This window comes from Sapajus apella, unplaced genomic scaffold, assembly GCF_009761245.1.
Source record: "Sapajus apella isolate SASKATOON/1434 unplaced genomic scaffold, GSC_monkey_1.0 scaffold103, whole genome shotgun sequence".
In the NCBI taxonomy this organism is placed as follows: Eukaryota; Metazoa; Chordata; class Mammalia; order Primates; family Cebidae; genus Sapajus; species Sapajus apella.
The window spans coordinates 6,781,905-6,801,965 of NW_022437043.1; the positions used below are offsets into that span (position 1 = coordinate 6,781,905).

General features: G+C 40.2%; 1 protein-coding gene across 5 annotated transcripts in view; it reads left to right on the forward strand.

Annotated features, from left to right (window-relative positions):
• Positions 1-20,061, forward strand: part of CLCN5 (chloride voltage-gated channel 5) — a 157,138-nt gene that overhangs the window by 129,301 nt on the left and 7,776 nt on the right. For all 5 annotated transcript variants that reach the window (XR_004262796.1, XM_032258687.1, XM_032258686.1 and 2 more), the window contains 9 exons: positions 880-979; positions 4,109-4,296; positions 8,645-8,767; positions 9,700-9,906; positions 14,221-14,301; positions 14,566-15,108; positions 16,932-17,118; positions 18,766-19,164; positions 19,320-19,536. Coding sequence is in view for 4 of the 5 variants with exons in the window: in XM_032258687.1 (XP_032114578.1) it covers positions 880-979; positions 4,109-4,296; positions 8,645-8,767; positions 9,700-9,906; positions 14,221-14,301; positions 14,566-15,108; positions 16,932-17,118; positions 18,766-19,164; positions 19,320-19,536 (2,045 nt within the window). In the remaining variant the exon portion in view is untranslated. The remainder of the gene's footprint in view (positions 1-879; positions 980-4,108; positions 4,297-8,644; positions 8,768-9,699; positions 9,907-14,220; positions 14,302-14,565; positions 15,109-16,931; positions 17,119-18,765; positions 19,165-19,319; positions 19,537-20,061) is intronic.

The window sequence follows — 20,061 nt, forward strand, 5'->3', positions numbered from 1 at the left end:
GTTCATTATCAGAAGGGAAACAATGTCATAGGGAAAAATGTAACTTCATTCCTTTTCAGCACTGAAATTGGAAACTTAAAGTCATAGGTCAAAACTATTTTTTAAAATGCTTTTGAAATTTTCAGAATAATTTATTGTTTGTGACATTACTGTAGATACAGTGGGGTAGCTAAATTGCCATTTCAAAGATAAGAAATATTGATTCAGAGAAAGGGGAAGTACCCACACAAAACTGTCAGAATGTTGATTTTTAATATGTGGGCCCTGAAGGCTTAAATTGTCAAGGCTAGGACTTAAAAGATAAAACTTTCTGCACCTCCTGATAGCCTTGATGTTACCTGCAGGTTTTTGAAAATGAAAGAGATACATTGTTGCTATCACTTAGTATCTGTGACCACTGTACAATTAGGGGTTTGTGGGATTAAGTCTGGGAATTTGCCTGACCTGAGCTACAGCCCCCAGGTAGTAAAGCCTCAATTTGTACTTTTATCACTCAAATAAGCCTGTGTTTGTTTATTCTGTGAAAAACATTGAAATTATTTGCTGTGAGTCAAGAGATTGCCCTTGGAATATCTGATGTCCAGGACAGAAAGAGACCACTGCAATTAGCAACACACGTTGATGCTATAAGAAATGAGCAGCTTGGGAGGAAGCCCTGAATAAGGGACTTGTGGGTATTACAATACTGTAGATGAAGGTGGGGTTTCAGCAAACCTCAAAATTGTTAGTCAAACTGGTTCGGCTAAAGATGATATGAGAGGTAGCTCTAAATTGGTCTCTATTCTCCAGTGATTTGTCTTTGTATTTCTTTGTTGAACAGTTTTGAGGTGAAAAAAGGATGTGTGTAGAGTGTACCAATGTTTTCTAATTTTCCCCTAGATTACCAATAAAAGCAAAGAGTCAACATGGGCCTTAATTCACAGCGTGAGTGATGCTTTTTCCGGCTGGTTGTTGATGCTCCTTATTGGGCTTTTATCAGGTATGGTAAAATGTTAGTTTTCAAAACAAATCTCCTAAAATTGTGGTATGTTCCTCCCCCAAGTCATGAGCTGAGTCGGGTACTGTGCTTTCCTATTTCCTACGTTTAATGAACTGCTGGTGAACCTTTTAGAAGCTTGATGTCCCCATCTGTACAGGGTACTAATACCTGCAATTCTTACCTTAAATAAATGAGGAAATGCATTAAATGCATTTTGTACACTATAAAATACTGTATCCATTTTAAGATGATGTTAGTCGTTTGGTGCTTGTTTTGAGGAAGAGCCCTTCTGTTGGAGACAGTTTATTTAAAGAAATATGTGCTGCATGGGTTTTAGGAGAGAAGATATGGAAGAGGACTTCCTGAGACATTTTGTGGGTGTTTCTTAAACATCTACTCTCTCGTTTGGTGATGCAGAAAAGCATGTAAGATATGGCTCATACTCTCAAGAAGCTTATGATCTCATTCTTTCATAGTGGCCAGGGGTGGAATGGTGCCACCTTGCCTTATAAATTCCATCAACCTCCCCGCCACTCCAAATGATATATAGTCTCCCTAAAAATGGTATACTTGCTGTACAAATACAGCTTTCAACCAAGTTCCCAAGAAGGCCTCTCACCCGGTGGGGGAAGCAGAGTACCAAGGACACTAGGTAGAGATGGTAAGAGGTGTGTCCTCATGGCATTAAACATACGGCCTAGGAAAATCTGGAATCTTGAGCTGAAAAGAAGTTAGGTAGAAACCTGGAGATGGAGGGTATACAGTGGTAGTTAATAGCAAGCAGAGGCTCTAGTTTTAGGCTGCCTGGATTTGAATCTAAGCCCCTGCTAGTTTTGTGACTTTGAGCAGGTTTCTTGATCCCTGGAAGCTTTAGTTTACTGATCTGTAAAATGGCGGTAATCAAAGTCTGAATGTTAGAAGTTTGCTGTGAGGATTAAATGAGATACAGCACATAATAGCACTCATTAGCACAGCAGCCAGTTGTTAATGCTGCTGCTGCTGCGGCTGCTGTTACCAAGAGAGAATAATTCATGAGCCATGGAGTAGAACATGACTGTAGCAAATGAGGAATGGCTTATCTATAGCTGGGTTTTTGAAAATTGTCTAGGGCAGGGATTGGCAAACTTCTGCTGTAAAGGAGCCAGATAGTAAATATTTTAGGATTTGTGGGTCAAGTGGTCTCTATAGCATCCACTCCATTCTGCTGATGTGGCACGAAAGCAGCCATAGACCGTAGGTAAACAAACGAACCTAGCTGTGACCAGAAAAACTTTATTTGCAAAAAAGGAGGCAGGCAAGATTTGGCCCTTGGGCTATAGTTTGCCAACCCATGGCCTAGGGTGTTAACTCTGCCCCTTCTGGCTCTTACAGGAGAGAGAACATGGTCTGGCTGTTTGGAGCTGCCTAATAATAGGCTGGGCGGTCTATAATGCTAAGTATTGCAGAGAGGCTGAGGAGAAGGAAGATGGCTGAGAAAACGTTATATGACGTAGCAGTTAGGAGCACAGCAATGACCTTGAAAAACCATCTCAGAAAAATATTAGGAGCTAAATGTATTCGGTTGGTGCAAAAGTAACAGCATTACTTTTAATGGTGAAAAGCCGCAATTGTTTTTGCACCGACCTAATAGATTTCAAGAGAAGGCAACCACTGTAGAAGTTTTCATAGTCATAGGAGAGAGAGGAAGGGCAGAGGCTTGAAATGATAACAAGGACAAGGGACAACATTGTATTCTTCAGGGTAGGGGAAACCTAATAAAATTTGTAACCAGAGAAGAAAGAATTGACTCTGGGGAGGAGGAGAGGTAGAAGGAGAAGACATGATGGAGGGTACCAGTATTAGGTGAAATAAGACATGCACATGTGAAACAACCAGAGAATAAGCCAAACTCTAAAAGGTAGAGAAGATTGTGGGCCGGAGTGGGCAAGAGTAGGTGTCAAACAATGTGTTAGATTTGACTAGGTTCTTTGAGTATGTAAATAACCTGTGTTAACACTTTTAGCACCTACCAAAACACACACATGACATGGCTTCCCGCCTGTTGGAATGTAGGCATAATATTCTCAACTTTTTAATGTATTTCTTGTCACTAGGTGGTCAGTGAATATTTTTCTTTCCTTGTACACACAGGGTATTTTGTTTTTAAGCATTGGAGAGCAACAATAGAAGCAGTGTGTCTGAATGCTGGAACAGTCTGGGAATTCAGGGGCTGTGAATTTTATGATGGCTTTACTATTTCCCTAAAGCATGATTCTGGGCCATTTAATTTATTTATGCCAGAGTTTCTTCATCTGGATGTCAGAAATGATGAGAAGGCCAGAATCTAAAGTACTATAACTGTCTTAACCCTATCAGTCTATTAGCCACAGTGCATAAGTCCCCAGTTCATGATTCCATTTCCTCATCATTTTCTGTGGCGAATGTTCTGTGTATGATCCTGTTTGCTCTTTCTCAGCAAGAAAACTTTAGGGTGTTCATGTCCTAGGTTCAGGAGGCTTCAACATGTCTAAAGCTTCATCTCACCTTCCATGCACATCACAGCTTGTGCTTTTCAGCTCCTTTAGCCTAGAATGCCCTCCTGCCATTGTTCAAATTCCCTTGTCCACAGAGCACAATCCTGCCATCAAGGCTTAGCCCCTCTCCCTATAATCTTTGTCAGCTCTCCTCTCTAACCAATCTCAAATAAACATCAGAGACTATTCCTCAATGCTGGGCAATTCACATTTTCTGAATCTTGCATATATATATAGGTGAGAATAAAATAATCTTTAATAAACTTGACTCTTTATTGATCAAATTCATAAAATTGAAGTCAAAACAGTGTTTTTGCCCTGTTAGTTCAGCTTAAAGATAGGTCTACTAGCACCTTGCGCCCACTCAACCATTTTGTTTTCCCTAACCCCCTTCTATATAGAAATTCTACCGATGCCAATGTTTAGTGCAGAGATAATAAGTGAAAATCAAGCAGACACACAATCAGAGGTTGCAGGTGGAATGGGGAAGTATGTGCTCATCCCTTACTTTAATTCCTTTCCCCTCATTTTTTCTGACAAAGCTTATTCTGATGACCAAAGAACAGTTGCAAGATTCAATTTAACTTTGGCCTTTCCCTCCCTTCCCACAAATCAGGTTCATTAGCTGGTTTGATAGACATCTCTGCTCACTGGATGACAGACTTAAAAGAAGGTATATGCACAGGGGGATTCTGGTTTAACCATGAACATTGTTGCTGGAACTCTGAGCATGTCACCTTTGAAGAGAGAGACAAATGCCCAGAGTGGAATAGCTGGTCCCAGCTTATCATCAGCACAGATGAGGTAACATGTAGTGATGTTTTATGAGCCATTGACTTTTATTCTTACTTATTTTATTTCTTATACTACACTGACAGCAATTGTGGAATCTTCCTTTATTTTCCTTTTCACAGAAAGGGGAACCTGTACCAGCTGCCTTTCTCTGTGGTTTAAGTGCAGCTCTATTTCCATCTCTGCTGATGTGTGGAGTCATTTGACGCTTATGTTTAAAATGGTTTTTTGTTTGCTTTAATAAGCTTGGTGTTTCTTCTTAGATACTAATACATAGTGTGACTGAATTTCTCATTTTCTAATAATTTCAAAAGAAATGTCAGAGGCAGCCAACAGGTGAGCTATAATTTCTAATGAAGGATAGAGTGGTTTAAAAATGTGTTTATACATATAGACTGGAAAAGCGATTTTCCCTGAGCGTTGCATTAGAACATTGAAAAAATTACAATGCATTCCATGTCAAAATAATAGAAACCCAAGAATAAAATTGCCTATCATCCCATTTTGCAATCAAATCAATGTTTTCATTTGCCCTTCTCTTCTAGCACATGTTTTTTTTTCTTGAGGCAGGGTCTTTCCGTGTCACCCAGGCTGGAGTGGAGTGACACGACCATAGCTCACTGCTGCAGCCTCATCCTTCTAGACTCAGGCAATCCTCTCACCAGTCCTCCTACGGAGCAGCTGGGACTATGGTGTGGTGTATGTCACTACACCTAATTTTTTGATTTTTTTGTTTTTTGTTGTTGTTGTTTTGTTTGTTTGTTTTTGTAAAAATGGAGTCTTAGTGTGTTGCCTAAGCTGGTGTCAAACTCCGGGGCTCAAGTTATCCTCCTGCCTTGGCCTTCCAAAGTGCTGAGATTACAGGCATGAGCCACTGTGCTTGGCCTAGCATATGTTTTTTGATGCCAGGGTAACTTTGCTTATTTTTCAGTTACTTACCTTTCTTTTACCACTCAGTTATATGTTTGATCTCTCCCACTGAAAACAAAATCACACAAAACAAAAAACTCTCAACTCCCAATTCTACCCTGACTTCTGCCAACATTTATATTACCCACCTTGATCTCAAACAGTTTGAGGTGGCATGTACAGGCACATACATAAATACAAACGGTCCAGGAAAAAAAGGAGGCTAGGAAAAGAATAAAGATAGAAATAGGAGTGTTTATATGCATATATGACCATGCATATTGGCTTACATAAAGGGTTCAATAAAAGGAATACATACATGCTGTATGTTTGAGAGGGTTTAGGTCTATGCTTCTCAAACTAGGGTGAGGTCACCATGCCAGAGGGTAGGTGAAACTACAGGACAAACAGTATATGCCTTCCTAGAGCATTACTTTTTCCTGAATATTAGGAAAATGTTTTTCAAAAATTATGTGTAAATAATCATTTAAAAATGGAATGCAAAATTTCATACTTGTTAAGAAAAAATAAAACTCTGTTTCAGCTCTGCTCCTGGTACCCTGTCCTATACTCTGATGCCTTTGTTTATTCTCTCCTAGATTAGGAGAACTTGGGTAGAAAAGTTCGGGAAGTCCTGCAACTTAGGGCGGGGGGTGGGGGAGAGAGAGAGAGAGAGAGAGAAAGAGAAAGTGTGTGTGTGTGTGTGTGTGTGTGTGTGTGTGTGTGTGTATTTCCCTTGCTTTTGGGGGGGTTCTTTTATTTTAAAACTATTAGCCAGGTGGGGTGGCTCATGCCTGTAATCCCACCACTTTGGAAGGCCAAGGTGGGTGAATCACCCGAGGTCCGGAGTTCAAGACCAGCCTGGCCAACATGGTGAAAACCCGTCTCTTCTAAAAACTGTACAAAAATTAGCTGGGCGTGGTGTCAGGTACCTGTAATCCCAGCTACTCGGGAGGCTGAGGCAGGAGAATTGCTTGAACCCAGGAGGTGGAGGTTGCAGTGAGCCGAGATCATGCCACTGCACTCCAGCCTGGGCAACAGAGCGAGACTCCATCTCAAAAAAAAACCCAAAAATCCTCTCCTCCAAGGGCTGAGTGAGATGTGCCTCATGCCTCTAGTCCCAGCACTTTGGGAGGCTGAGGAGGGAGAATCCCTTGGGGCCAGGAGTTTGAGACCAGCCTGGACAATATAGCGAGACCGCTGTGTCTAAAAAAATATAGGTGTTAGCAACCACCTATAGTTCCCAGCTACTTGGAAGGTAAGGTGGGAGGATTCCCTGAACCCAGGAGATCTAGGCTGTAGTGAGCAATGATAGTGCCACTGCACTCCAGCCTGGGCAATGGAGTGAGATCCTGTCACACACACACAAAAGTAATTACAGATTCATAAGAAGTTGCAAAACAATGTATAAGGAGGTCCTCAGTACCCTGCCCCCAGCCTTCCCTCCCTCAATGGCAACAGCTTGCATAACTGTAATGCCATAGCAAAACCAGGTAATTGACATAGGTCCAATCCACTGGCTTTATTTCTCCAGTTTTACACACACTGATTTATGTATACATGCATGTATGTGTGTATGTATGTATTTGTATGTATATGGGTGCACACATGTAGTTCGTTGCAGTTTATCCCGTGTGGGCATTTGTTTAACCACCACCACAGTCAAGATTTAGAACTGTTCTATCACTGCAGGGCTTTCTCATACTGCCCCGTCATAGCTGTGTGTGTGTAAGTGTTCCAACAATTACTTTCAAACTAGAGCTTGAGATTTGCTCTAGGGACAAATTTCTCTGGCTCTTCTTTTTATGAGTGAAATCCTTCCCTGGGAAAAGAGTCCTCTAGGCTTTAAGAAGCCTTCTCCAAATGCCAGGAATTTGGCCTCCTGGTCTCTGCCTTTGGCCAGTTTGAGTTACTTTTCCTTTCACTCCCTTACCGTCTTTGTTTCCTACCTCTGCAGTCTTCTTCCTCCTTAGCTACATTGGAAAGGCAAAGAAATAGCAATCATGTGTTCCTCTGAGGGCCTAAGATAATGGAAAACCTGTGTCAAATTTACAACTCAGAAAAAACCTGAGCGTATTCTGGTTCTCTTTGTCTAGGTCAGTGAATTACTTTAATAGTGTTTCATGTTTTGAAAACTCAAAAGTCTATTGAGTTTTGTATTTTATGTAAGTTGACTTAGTTGTAACTCCTAATATTTCTACCAGCAAGCATAACTTCCTAATCAAAATTGCTTTTTTGTAAGACATGACTATTTGCAGACCCTTTAATATGGATGAATCTTTACTGCTGGTCGAAACTAGATTTCTTTTGTGTCATGCTTCATTTATCACAGGGGAATAGTCTCAAAATGTATATTCTTTCCATTTTAAAAATAATTAGGAGAATTGCCTGAACCCAGGAGGCGGAGGTTGCGGTGAGCCGAGATCGCGCCATTGCACTCCAGCCTGGGTAACAAGAGTGAAACTCCATCTCAAAAAAATAAAAAAATAAAAATAAAAATAATTGTTGCCATTTTATTTATTTATATCTGGTATGACCAGGGCCTAAAACTTTCTATTTATATGGTTGTTGCTGAGTCTGTGGTACCAAAATTTTCTTTTGTGGACTCTTAAAAATAAAGTTGAGTAAACAGAACCAGAGAACAGAATGATGGTTACTTGGGGCATGGAGGAGGAGGAAATGGGGAGAAGTGGGCCAAAGGGTACAGATTTGCAGTGAGGTAGGGTGAATAAGTCTAGAGAGCTAACAGCATGAGGACTAGAGTCAATAATGCTGTATACTAAAAATTTGCTAAGAAGTAGATTTTAGATGCTCTTACCACACATACAAAGAAAGGTAACTATGTAAGGTAAAATGCTTGTAAGTTTGTTTGAATGTGGTAACAATTTCACTATGTATATGTATATAAAACATCATGTTATATACCTTAAATATATACAATAAAGAATAAAAGAAAAAAATACTCAGAAATTTTGTTACTATAATCTATAAGAATTTGACACCAAGGTAAGTAGCCAAAGGTAAATTTAGTTGGAACTTGAGATCCGCTCTTCACTTCAAATGTAAAGCCAAGGTTTAGCCATTCCAAAATAAAAGGGGAGGTGCTGTTAAGACTCTTGGTAAAATGACATGGAATCATATATATTTGACTACAAAACCCATCAAAGCTCTCATATATAAAAAGAATTTGGTTTCAAGGTTTTTAGTTTGCTCTTCTCCTTGTCTGTCCTTAGAATTCATGGTCAATTTCCTTTGGGTGTAGCAAAGCATCTCATTTTCAGTACTAAGTGGCCTGACAGTGTTTGACAATTCAGGAAGAAACATCTTGAACAATTTATTCTTGGTCTTTTTTTTTCGGACCTTCTTTCCTGAAAAACCATTACTTAGAAGAGCTGCATGCCTCACTGCAGCTGTCTAGGCTAAAACAAGCTTCTTTTTTCCCCTGTTCCAGGGAGCCTTTGCCTACATAGTCAATTATTTCATGTACGTCCTCTGGGCTCTCCTATTTGCCTTCCTTGCCGTGTCTCTTGTCAAGGTGTTTGCACCTTATGCCTGTGGCTCCGGAATCCCTGAGGTGAGTCTCTTAAAATGGTTTATATATGGTTACAATATGAATCTTTTTTGGTTAAAATCTCTTAATATGTATTCCAGCACATACCACAATTTGATGAATGTTAGGCAGGATTTGATCCTGAGGCCATCTAAGGCCTAGGTCTTTCCACAAGTCCCTCTCAGCCTGGGCTACCTGGAAATTAAAGGGAGTTGATTCTTAGCCTCCTGAGGGTTCCTGTTGAGCCAGGCTCTGGAAAATCTCCCCTGTTCCCTCTCCAAAACGTTCCCAGAGTAAATCCCGAGATTCTGACCTGAAAAAGCAGTGTTATTGTCAGCTTTTTCAGAGCAAAAGAAAGAAAACCACTTGGTCCATTTCCCACAATATGATTCAGGCTACATGGGGTGGTTAAAACCCTGTTACTAACTACTTTTGGCTTAGATTGCTTGACAGTGACTGAAGACATTGAGACTTAGGTTACCAGGATGACTTTGCCCCTTCCTGTTTCCTGACCAGGTAATAAGTCGCTTTTTTTTTTTTTTTTTTTTTTTTTTTTTCAGGGGATAAAAACTATACCTAACCTTTAAGGTTGTTTCAGGGACATTAGCCTTGTCCTCTCAGAATGTGCCTCTTGGGCTACCATGTTTTAACTTGAGGAAAACACCTATCCCTCCCTCTCCAGCTCCTCCTTCATATATGCACACTCATACTTACAATACATCCTTGCCCAGCTGTCACTCCCCTCCCCCTAAAAGAGGGGGAACATGAAAGCTTAAAGAACCGTTCTTGCTTTCTGGGGCTCCTGGGCTCCCTTCCAAACAGGGATCACTGTAGGTCAAGCATTTATATGTCACTTATTCAAAAGATGCAATTTCTCTAATGAGGTCCAGATTTTTGTTTCTTAGCGTTGTTGACTTCCTTAGTCTATATTCAAACTTTCTGTGTTTGACCTGCAGATAAAAACTATCTTGAGTGGTTTCATTATTAGGGGCTATTTGGGTAAGTGGACTCTGGTTATCAAAACCATCACCTTGGTGCTGGCAGTGTCATCTGGCTTGAGCCTGGGCAAAGAGGGCCCTCTAGTGCACGTGGCTTGCTGCTGTGGGAACATCCTGTGCCACTGCTTCAACAAATACAGGAAGAATGAAGCCAAGCGCAGAGAGGTAATAACAAATGGCCTTAATAGTCTCTTTTTGGTTGTGAGCATAAATGACACAATCTTAGGGGGTGAGAATTTGGGGGTTCTACCGGTGTTAATGCAAACACCCTTTGACCCAGCAATTCCAATTCTAAGAATTTATCCTACAGACATCCTGGCATGTATGTGCACAAAGGCGTATAAGGATAGTGCCTCGTCTGTCAACATAGTGAAAACCTGAAGCAACAAAAATGTCCATGAATAGGGAACTAATTGAATAAATACTATTCTGTTCATACTGTAGAATATTTTGTAACCATTAAATGAGATAACCTTATATATATTGACTTGGAATTCTGACTATGAAACACCATTAGATTTAAAAAGTCAGTTTTTGAATAATGTATATAATTCATATTTTTTGAAAGTATATATGCACTTATTAATAGAAAATGTCTGGAAAGTGGTTTTACCCCAAACTGGTTTTACTTTTTTTTTTTTTTTTTTGAGACAGTTTCACTCTGTCACCCAGACTGCAGTGGAGTGGCATGATCACGGCTCACTGCAGCCTCGACCTCCCTGGGCTCAGGTGATCCTCCCACCTTAGCCTTCCGAGTAGCTTAAACTACAGGTGTGCACCACCACACCCAGCTAATTTTCGTATTTTTTGTAGAAACGAGGTTTCACTATGTTGCCCAGGCTGTTCTCGAATTCCTGCGCTCAAGCAATCCTGCCTCAGTCTCCCAAACTGCTGGGATTACAGGTGTGAGACACCATGCCTGGCCTATGCGAAACTGTTAAAAATGTTTATCTATGGTGAGTCAGAGAGTGAGGTGGTAGTGAAGCAGATGTAAGGATTTTAACTATTTTATATAATTGTATTCAAGTATATGTTGCTTCTCTTACAAAGTAAGTTACAGAAAGATTTTAAAAGATGTTTATTCCTATGGAGTAGCACATCTAAGTGCAGTGTATGTTTCAGATGTCAGTTTTTTTTACCTTCTATTCTATCTAGCACTATATTTGAATTAGTTTCTCTCTGTATTAGACCTCTCTCTGCCTTTTGTTTCAGCCCAACTCAATTAGTCCCGCCACGGCAACTCTGTGGTGGTTGTCATGTTTGTGCAGTTGTTAATGTATGCTGTTTTGAGGAGGAAGGACATTTTTTTTTAAGTTCCAAGTCATTGGTTTACTGTTTTTCTTGCTATAATTAAGGGCTTAGGAAAATAATGGCTCTTACTTTATTTTCTTTAAATTACAAAGACATTGCATACGGAATGGGTCAAAACCAAGGTCAATTCATTAAAAAGGATTTTTCACAAAACAGGAACCTAATGATTTCTTAGGAAAACAAACGAAAAATATTAACCACAAGACCCAGAAGGAAACTCCAAGATATTGAAATTTCAAATGTAGAATAAATTTTGGTGGTTCAAGGGAGAAAGTTCCTGGCACAGTTAGAAAGGAGAGGAAAACTAGCAGGAGAGAAGATAGGGAAATATGAGTAGATTGTTTAGCTACCTGTCATACGGTAGAGGGACTTAAAGGCAGTATTAAACTGGTGAGGTGGTTGAATGGGTTCAACAAAAGGGAAGAGTTGAAAAAACAATTTTTTTCTAGAAATACTTTTTTAGAACAGTTATGAAATTTGAATGAGATTTATAGATCAAATAACAGTTGTTGGTGTAAATTTCCTATTTTGATCATTGAACTGTGATTATGGAAGAGACTGTCTTTGCTTTTCAGACATAAAAGTATTTATACCCGAAATGCACTGAAGCATTTCAAAGTACATGAGCCTTATATGTGCAACTGACTTTTCTGAGTGAAATTTCAATTCTTCAGAAAAAAAAAAAATAGAGAATTGTAAAAACAAATGCAGTAATGGTAGCAACTGCAGAATCTACATAAAGGATATATAGGAATTCTTTGTGCTATTCTTTTACCTTTTCTGTGTTTAAATTTTTTTTTGAATCACGAGGTCAAGAGATCGAGACCATCCTGGTCAACACGGTGAAACCCCGTCTCTACTAAAAATACAAAACATTAGCTGGGCATGGTGGCACGTGCCTGTAATCCCAGCTACCCAGGAGGCTGAGGCAGGAGAATTGCCTGAACCCGGGAGGCGGAGGTTGCGGTGAGCCGAGATCGCGCCATTGCACTCCAGCCTGGGTAACAAGAGCGAAACTCCGTCCCAAAAAAAAAAAAAAAAAAAAAAAATATTTTAATGAGTAAGAGTGAAATGGTGATTGTTGCTGGTTTTGCATGGATGAAGGTGAATTTGAAACTACAGATTGCTGGGGACTTTCATATTATACAATTAGCATTTTTGTTCAAATAGTTTCTAATAAAATAAGAGAGGAATTTGATTTGGCTGTTTCTCTGTACAGATGCCATGTATTTCTCCAACTAGACTCATGAATATAGTCATGTCTCACTTATTGACAGGGATACGTTATGAGAAATGCATTGTTAGGAGATTTTATCACTGTGCAAACATTATAGGTTGGACTTACACAGACTGAGATGGTGTAACCTGCTATACACCTAGGCTTTATGATATAGCTTATTGCTCCTAGGCTACAGACCTGTACAGCATGTGACTATACTGAATACTATGAGCAATTTGAACACAATGGTAAATATCTGTGCATCTAAACATAGAAAAAGTTCAGTAAAAATATAATATTATAATTTTATGGGACCATCATGTTGTATGTGGTCCATCATTGACTGAAACATTGTTCTGTGATGCATAACACTGTTTGAATCTTTTTTTTTTTTTTTGTGAGACAGGGTCTCAGTCTGTCGGCCTGGCTGGAATGCAGTAGTGTGATCTCGGTTCAATGCAACCTCCATCTCCCAGGCTTGAGCAATCCTCCTACCTCACCCTCTCAAGTAGCTAAGACTACAGGCACATGCCATTATACCCAGCTACTTTTTAGAATTTGTGGACACTGGCTTTTGCCATGTGGCCCAGGCTAGTCTTGAATTCCTGGGCTCAAGTGATCCTCCTGCCTCAGCCTCCCAAAGTGCTGAGATTACAGGCATGAGCTAGCACAACCGCCTAGTATTTGAATCTTAAATTTACTTTCTAGTACTTATTTAGACTTTCCAGTTATTTTTTTCCTGTTATTTTCATCGTCAGTGGCAACCTTTTTTGTCTGATGGTCTTGTCAAAGTGGTCAGATGGTTGAGAGTAAAACAGACTTGAGAAAGAAGGGTGTAGACAGACTCCACTCTAGTAAAATTAAACTAGCCACGCTGATTCTTTCTGTCTCTTAATTCTTCCTAAACGTCGTCACTGAAATCCCCTTTCTCAAGTTGCATGTTGGCTCTTCTCATCTTTCTTAAATGAAAGCCAGTGTAGCTAGGAATTTCAAACCCCTTACAGCTAGCACCAGAGACTCCACTCTTTCCTCCCCATCACTTTCCTGAGCCATCCTACTCTCCCAGAGAATCCTATATGCTTATTTTGCCAAGGACCTTTTTATTCCTTAAAACTCATAATTTTGTTCAACTTCCTCTAAAATATTTCTTTACTTTTCCAAATCGTCTCTCTCTCCATAGCAACCAGAATCCAATGAAAGGACTTGGTCCATCTGTTAATTTTGGTTTGTTTGCCATTACTAGTGTTTGTCATGTACATTTTACATGTACACATACGCCTACACAGAGCTGGAGCTCTCTAAGCATCACTAGTCTTTCTCTCTTTATCGCTTTTGGCTCATTCTTCCTCTCCCACTCTCCTCTATTCCCTTTCCTTGCCATACCTTAAGTCTTCTCTTAAAAGTCTAATTGCCCCCTTATTTCTATGTCCATAGGTATATTGGGCATAGAGTAGGACACAGGGTACAGGAAACTCTGAATACCTATTGCATGAATACTTTCAGCTGCTGAATAGCTGTGAACCGATTGTGACTTTGATTTTGTGTCATTAGAGCCTTCTTGAACATGTCATTTAAAAAGCATTCCTTTACAAAGTGCTATATAAATAAGTAAATCACTGTAAGTACACCATTTAGATGGTGAACAAATAGGTCTAGAAACTCAAATGCAGTTACTGAATTGAGAGTATGGGAGATGGGGGCAAAATTTAGAATAAAGCACATGGCTAAATCAATTACAAAGGAAAGGCCCTCTTACCTGGTCAAGGATGTGAACTATACATGTGTGTTCAAAATTCAGCATACAGTGTTTGAACTTTGTTTTTGATGATATGGAGCATGTGAAGGTTTTTTTTTAAATGTTCAGTAACCACTAGCATTCCTTCTAAAAATGTGATTGAGTGGAGGAGAGCAGCATTATTCTATCACTAATTCTGAGTTTTGGATTGTAGGTCTTGTCGGCTGCAGCAGCAGCTGGTGTATCTGTAGCTTTTGGAGCACCTATAGGTGGAGTATTATTCAGCCTTGAAGAGGTAACAACTTTTCATTGCATAACGTGCATGCTTTTGTGTCAGGAATTTTGTACTTTGCAGCACAATAATTTTGTACATAATGTACAATATCTGTGTATATCACAGTCCCTGAGTGCTCTCCCCAACTTGGTGCTTTACGATGTGACTAAAATTCCATGGGCAGTTTTCATCCTTGAGTTGACTCTAATGCCTGCAGCACAGCTTTTCACCTGAAAGAGTTTCTGCATATTGACTGAGTTTACTTTCTCACCTTCTTTCTTCTAGGTCAGCTACTATTTTCCCCTTAAAACGTTGTGGCGTTCATTTTTTGCTGCCTTGGTGGCAGCATTTACTCTACGCTCCATCAATCCATTTGGGAACAGCCGCCTGGTTCTATTTTATGTGGAGTTTCACACCCCATGGCATCTCTTTGAGCTCGTGCCATTCGTTCTGCTGGGCATATTTGGTGGTCTTTGGGGAGCGCTGTTTATCCGCACAAACATTGCCTGGTGTCGGAAGCGAAAGACCACCCAGTTGGGCAAGTATCCTGTTATAGAGGTACTCGTCGTGACAGCCATCACTGCCGTCCTGGCTTTCCCCAATGAATACACTCGGATGAGCACAAGTGAGCTCATTTCTGAGCTGTTTAATGACTGTGGCCTTCTGGACTCCTCCAAGCTCTGTGATTATGAGAACCGTTTCAACACAAGCAAGGGGGGTGAACTGCCTGACAGACCGGCTGGTGTGGGAGTCTACAGTGCAATGTGGCAGCTGGCTTTAACACTCATACTGAAAATTGTCATTACTATATTCACCTTTGGCATGAAGGTGAGGAATTCTTTTAGGACTCAGTGGCTGCATGCATGGCTATGGGTTTTGGAGGGTAAAGCCCAGGTATCATACAGTCCTGATAGCTCATATGGTGCTTTCAAATCCCCCTCACATTATTCCCTTACCCCCAAAGCCTCTTTTACCCCACATGTTCTCATAACTTGCTAGACAGTTGTACTTCTATCTCAAATTGACCAAGCCTTGAGTTGTCCAAATGCCAGCCTCAGTGATGAAATTTTAGGAAGAATGTTTTCTCCTTTTCTGTGGAAAACATATTTTGCCCCTCAAAAAGGATGGTGAGGTATTTATTCCAGTACATTTTATATTAAAATGATATCTGACTAGCACAGTGTTAGTCCTTATGGGGTGGCTTTAGAGTTTACCAATAAAGCACAATATTGATTGAACCAAAGAAGTTGCTGGGATTCAACCATTTTGACTGCTAAAATGGCAATTTCCTGTGGTTCAACCCAATATTATAGCTAAATATATTTTTTACAGTTGGTATCAATGTTCAAGTGTCAATAAGTGGGATCCACTTCACAGGTGATCCTTAGTTAATATTTAAGCTATCAAAAGCAGATATCAGGCTGGCATGTTTTACTTTCGGTACCTGTTACCATTTCCATGTTTCAGAAGAAGCCAGAAAAGAAAATTTGTTAAGGTATTTTCCTCCTCCTTTCTAGGTTTTTGGTTGGTTGTTTCTTTTCTTTAGCACCCTAACTAACAAGTAATTTTCCTCTATTCTCTAGAGAAATGGAGATTCAAGCCAGAAAGGAAGAGATAGCAACTCAATTTAGGCAATACTATAATCTCTAAGATGACACCATTCATCCCTTCAATACTGGGATGGGATGGAGACCCTGGGAAGTTTTGCAGTGCTTCTTGAGTTAATTGTCACCTCATGCCTGCATTCCTTCACTTAAAGGGCATGTGTAAACCATCAGAACACCAGCTTCAAATGCATTCCAAAATCAAGCACAAGCTATTTAAAAAGAATCTGCTCTTTTGGTTATCCTTACCATTATTTCCTTCTCTTAGTACGGAATATTAATAATTTAATATCCTAGGAATCAAGAAAAAGAGTGGGGAAATAGATGACCTTTCCTTTTTTGGTTAATCATATAACCATAGTCATGATCTCATTTAAAAATTTTAATTGTTTAATCTTTCTTGATACTGTTATAAAATAGACTGAAACCTTATGTGCCATCCTTTTTGTGTGAGCAGTGGGCTAAGATTCAATATATGAGCATGGTTATGAGTGTTCCATTTAAATCCCATCACCAGTCTTTACTAAATCTTGACCTTTGGTGGGTTACTTAACCTTTCTGAACCTTAGGTTCTTTGGCATTTGGGAATAATAATGCCTACCTCCTGGGGTTATAAAGAACCCATGAATCTTGCATGTAGAGCATCCAGCATAGAACATGGTAGGTACTCAATAAAGGGTAGTCGTTGAAAAGAATTCAAAATTGGTGGAAATGTCTGCATATATGAGAAACTCCATCTATTTTCCTTTTTCTTTGGGAAAGGCCTAATTTCTGCCTCCAGTTCTGTGTTGGTCTGGAGAGTTCAGGCTCTTGCCTGATGGACCCCGAATCAGGGTAAGCTTCTTTGCAGTCGTCCTTGCCTGCACATCCCAGAGAACCTCTAGTCCCTGTAGTGTTACACAGATCTTTACAGCCACTTGCTAGCATAGTGCATAGTTAAATTGTAATTGGCCTGTTTGCTTTGCAGAGGGTCGGTCCTCCAGCCCTTACCATGTACCAAGCAGTTGCATCATTTCTCACTAACCATCTATTGCTTTCTCTTTGCAGATCCCTTCTGGCCTCTTTATCCCTAGCATGGCTGTTGGTGCTATAGCAGGTCGACTTCTAGGAGTAGGAATGGAACAACTGGCTTATTACCACCAGGAATGGACCGTCTTCAATAGCTGGTGTAGTCAGGGAGCTGATTGCATCACCCCTGGCCTTTATGCGATGGTTGGGGCTGCAGCCTGCTTAGGTGAGTAGTATTTGCTTTAATTTCAAAGAAGTTGCTACCCAGGTGACAGGCAACATAAGAGTTGGTTATGAGCATGGTTATGATCTTACACCCATGGAGATCGTAGTAGATATTTTCTGAAACCTGGGACTGCAGCAGTGCCTGGTTAAACACAATTGGCTGCAGGAAAATTTAAATGCCCATCCCTTTCCAGTTAGGTTTGCCATTCTCCAAGCACATTAAGAAAGCATCTAGTATACAGATGAGGAAACTAAAAAAAAAAAAAAAAGTAAAAATAATAAAAAAGAATGGGAATTCTGCTCTCTCATACTGGGGAAATAATCAGAAATTTGGACAAAGATATCTGCACAAGAATGTGTATCATAGTATAAGCAAAAAATTAGAATCAACCTGAATTTGCACATGAGGGATGGTTAAATATTGTGGTACATCCATATGATGTTATACAATGCTGCCTTTAAATATGATGTTAATATGTTTAACATCTTAAAATATAATGTTAATATGTTTAACATCTTAAAATATGATGTTATATAAATTTGTAATAATATGCAAAATGTTCCCAACATAAAGTAGAGGGGGAAACGTGGCAGAAAATTAAACATATGATGTGAGCTCACTTATTTAAAAAACATACGTTTTTGCATAGAAAGAAACTTGAAAAAGTTATTCAAAATTTTTACTGTGCTTATTTATCAGCAGTGAGCTAATAGATAATAACGTTTCTGTCTTCTGGATTTTCCACACTGGGCATGTATTCTCAAATTAGGGAAAAGAAGCAACAGAAAAATGAAAGAACAAAGAATCAAGAAGGCATCTTGGGCTGGACACGGTAGCTCATACCTGTAATTCTAGCTACTTAGGAGGCAGAGGAGGGAGGATCACTTGAGGTTAGGAGTTTGAGGCCAGCCTGGGTAAAATAGCGAAACCCCCAACTCTACAAAAATTAAAAATTGACCGGGTACGGTGGCTCACGCCTGTAATCCCAGCACTTTGGGCAGCCGAGGCAGGTGGATCATGAAGTCAAGAGATCGAGACCATCCTGGTCAACATGGTGAAACCCCGTCTCTACTAAAAATACAAAAAATTAGCTGAGCATGGTGGCGCGTGCCTGTAATCCCAGCTACTCAGGAGGCTGAGGCAGGAGAATTGCCTGAACCCAGGAGGCGGAGGTTGCGGTGAGCCGAGATCGCGCCATTGCACTCCAGCCTGGGTAAGAAGAGCGAAACTCCGTCTCAAAAAATAAATAAATAAATAAAAATAAAAATTTAGCCAGGTGTGGTGACATGTGCCTGTAGTCTCAGCTACTCAGGAGATTGAGGTGGGAAGATCACTTGAGCCTGGGAGATGGAGGTTGCAGTTAGCAGTGATAATGCCAGTGCACTCTCGCCTGGGTGACAGAGCACAAAACCCATCACAAAAAAAAAAAAAAAAAAGAAAAAGAAAAGCAGAAGGCATCTTGTGAATATATTTTGAGAACTCTGAATCATGTCCATTGTAACCTTGCTTTCTTGAAATCTCTGGGGTCTGCACAGTTGTAGGTGAGACCTCATTGTTTCTGGTAGGTCAGCTTTTCCTGGAAAGGCCCGTAATTTTAAGAATCCTATATTTTGCCTGCCTCAGTAGACTGTGTCTATTTCTTTGCAGGTGGGGTGACTCGGATGACTGTTTCTCTTGTTGTCATAATGTTTGAACTGACTGGTGGCTTAGAATACATCGTACCTCTGATGGCTGCAGCCATGACAAGCAAGTGGGTGGCAGATGCTCTTGGGCGGGAGGGCATCTATGATGCCCACATCCGTCTCAATGGGTACCCCTTTCTTGAAGCCAAAGAAGAGTTTGCTCATAAGACCCTGGCAATGGATGTGATGAAACCCCGGAGAAATGATCCTTTGTTGACTGTCCTTACTCAGGACAGTATGACTGTGGAAGATGTGGAGACCATAATCAGTGAAACCACTTACAGTGGCTTCCCAGTGGTGGTATCCCGGGAGTCCCAAAGACTTGTGGGCTTTGTTCTCCGAAGAGATCTCATTATTTCAATTGGTAAGGATTTCAGAAAGGGGTTAGTGGAATCCACTGTGTAACTCAATACATATGCATGAAATGAGGGAAGACAGGGAAGAAGGGACTGGTTAGGAGCCAGAAGGATAGAACTAGCACTTCCATGTTCAATTTTCTTTTTCCTTTTATTCTAATAGAAAATGCTAGAAAGAAACAGGATGGGGTTGTTAGCACTTCCATCATTTACTTCACGGAGCATTCTCCTCCATTGCCTCCATACACTCCACCCACTCTGAAGCTTCGGAACATTCTGGATCTCAGCCCCTTCACTGTGACTGACCTTACACCCATGGAGATTGTAGTGGATATTTTCCGAAAGCTGGGACTGCGGCAGTGCCTGGTTACACACAACGGGTAAGAAGTCTTGAGTGAAAGCAAATTGGATTGTGGGAGAAAAGAGAATGCAGAGAGAGAAAGAAGGGGAGCCTAGTCTAAATGAACATTAGTAGCACTTTTAGGACTTTTTGAAGCTCTGAGATGAAAGTGGATAGGTTTTTAAATCATAATTAATATAAAAGGAGTTTTGGAAAGAACATGTGTTTGAGAGATGTGAACTGCCAAATTGCACATTATAAATAACTCAGTTCCTCCCTCACAAAGGAAACAGCTGTGTTTTGTACACAGGCAGCACTGAAATTATAACTTCAGGTAGTAGTATATTTGTGGTGTTTGGCCCCTATAGTCTCCTTGTTGTTATTACTTGAGGATGAGAAAACCAAGTTTCAGTGTGGCGAGATTTATACAAGTTTCCCCCGCTAATAAATAGTAGAGAAAGGCTTTAAATACAAGTCTTCTGACTCGCAAGCCCAAGGCTCTTTCCTTCCTGGGATAGTTTTTATCAAGTAAAGGGAACCCTTCTATTTTTTTTGGAAAAGATGG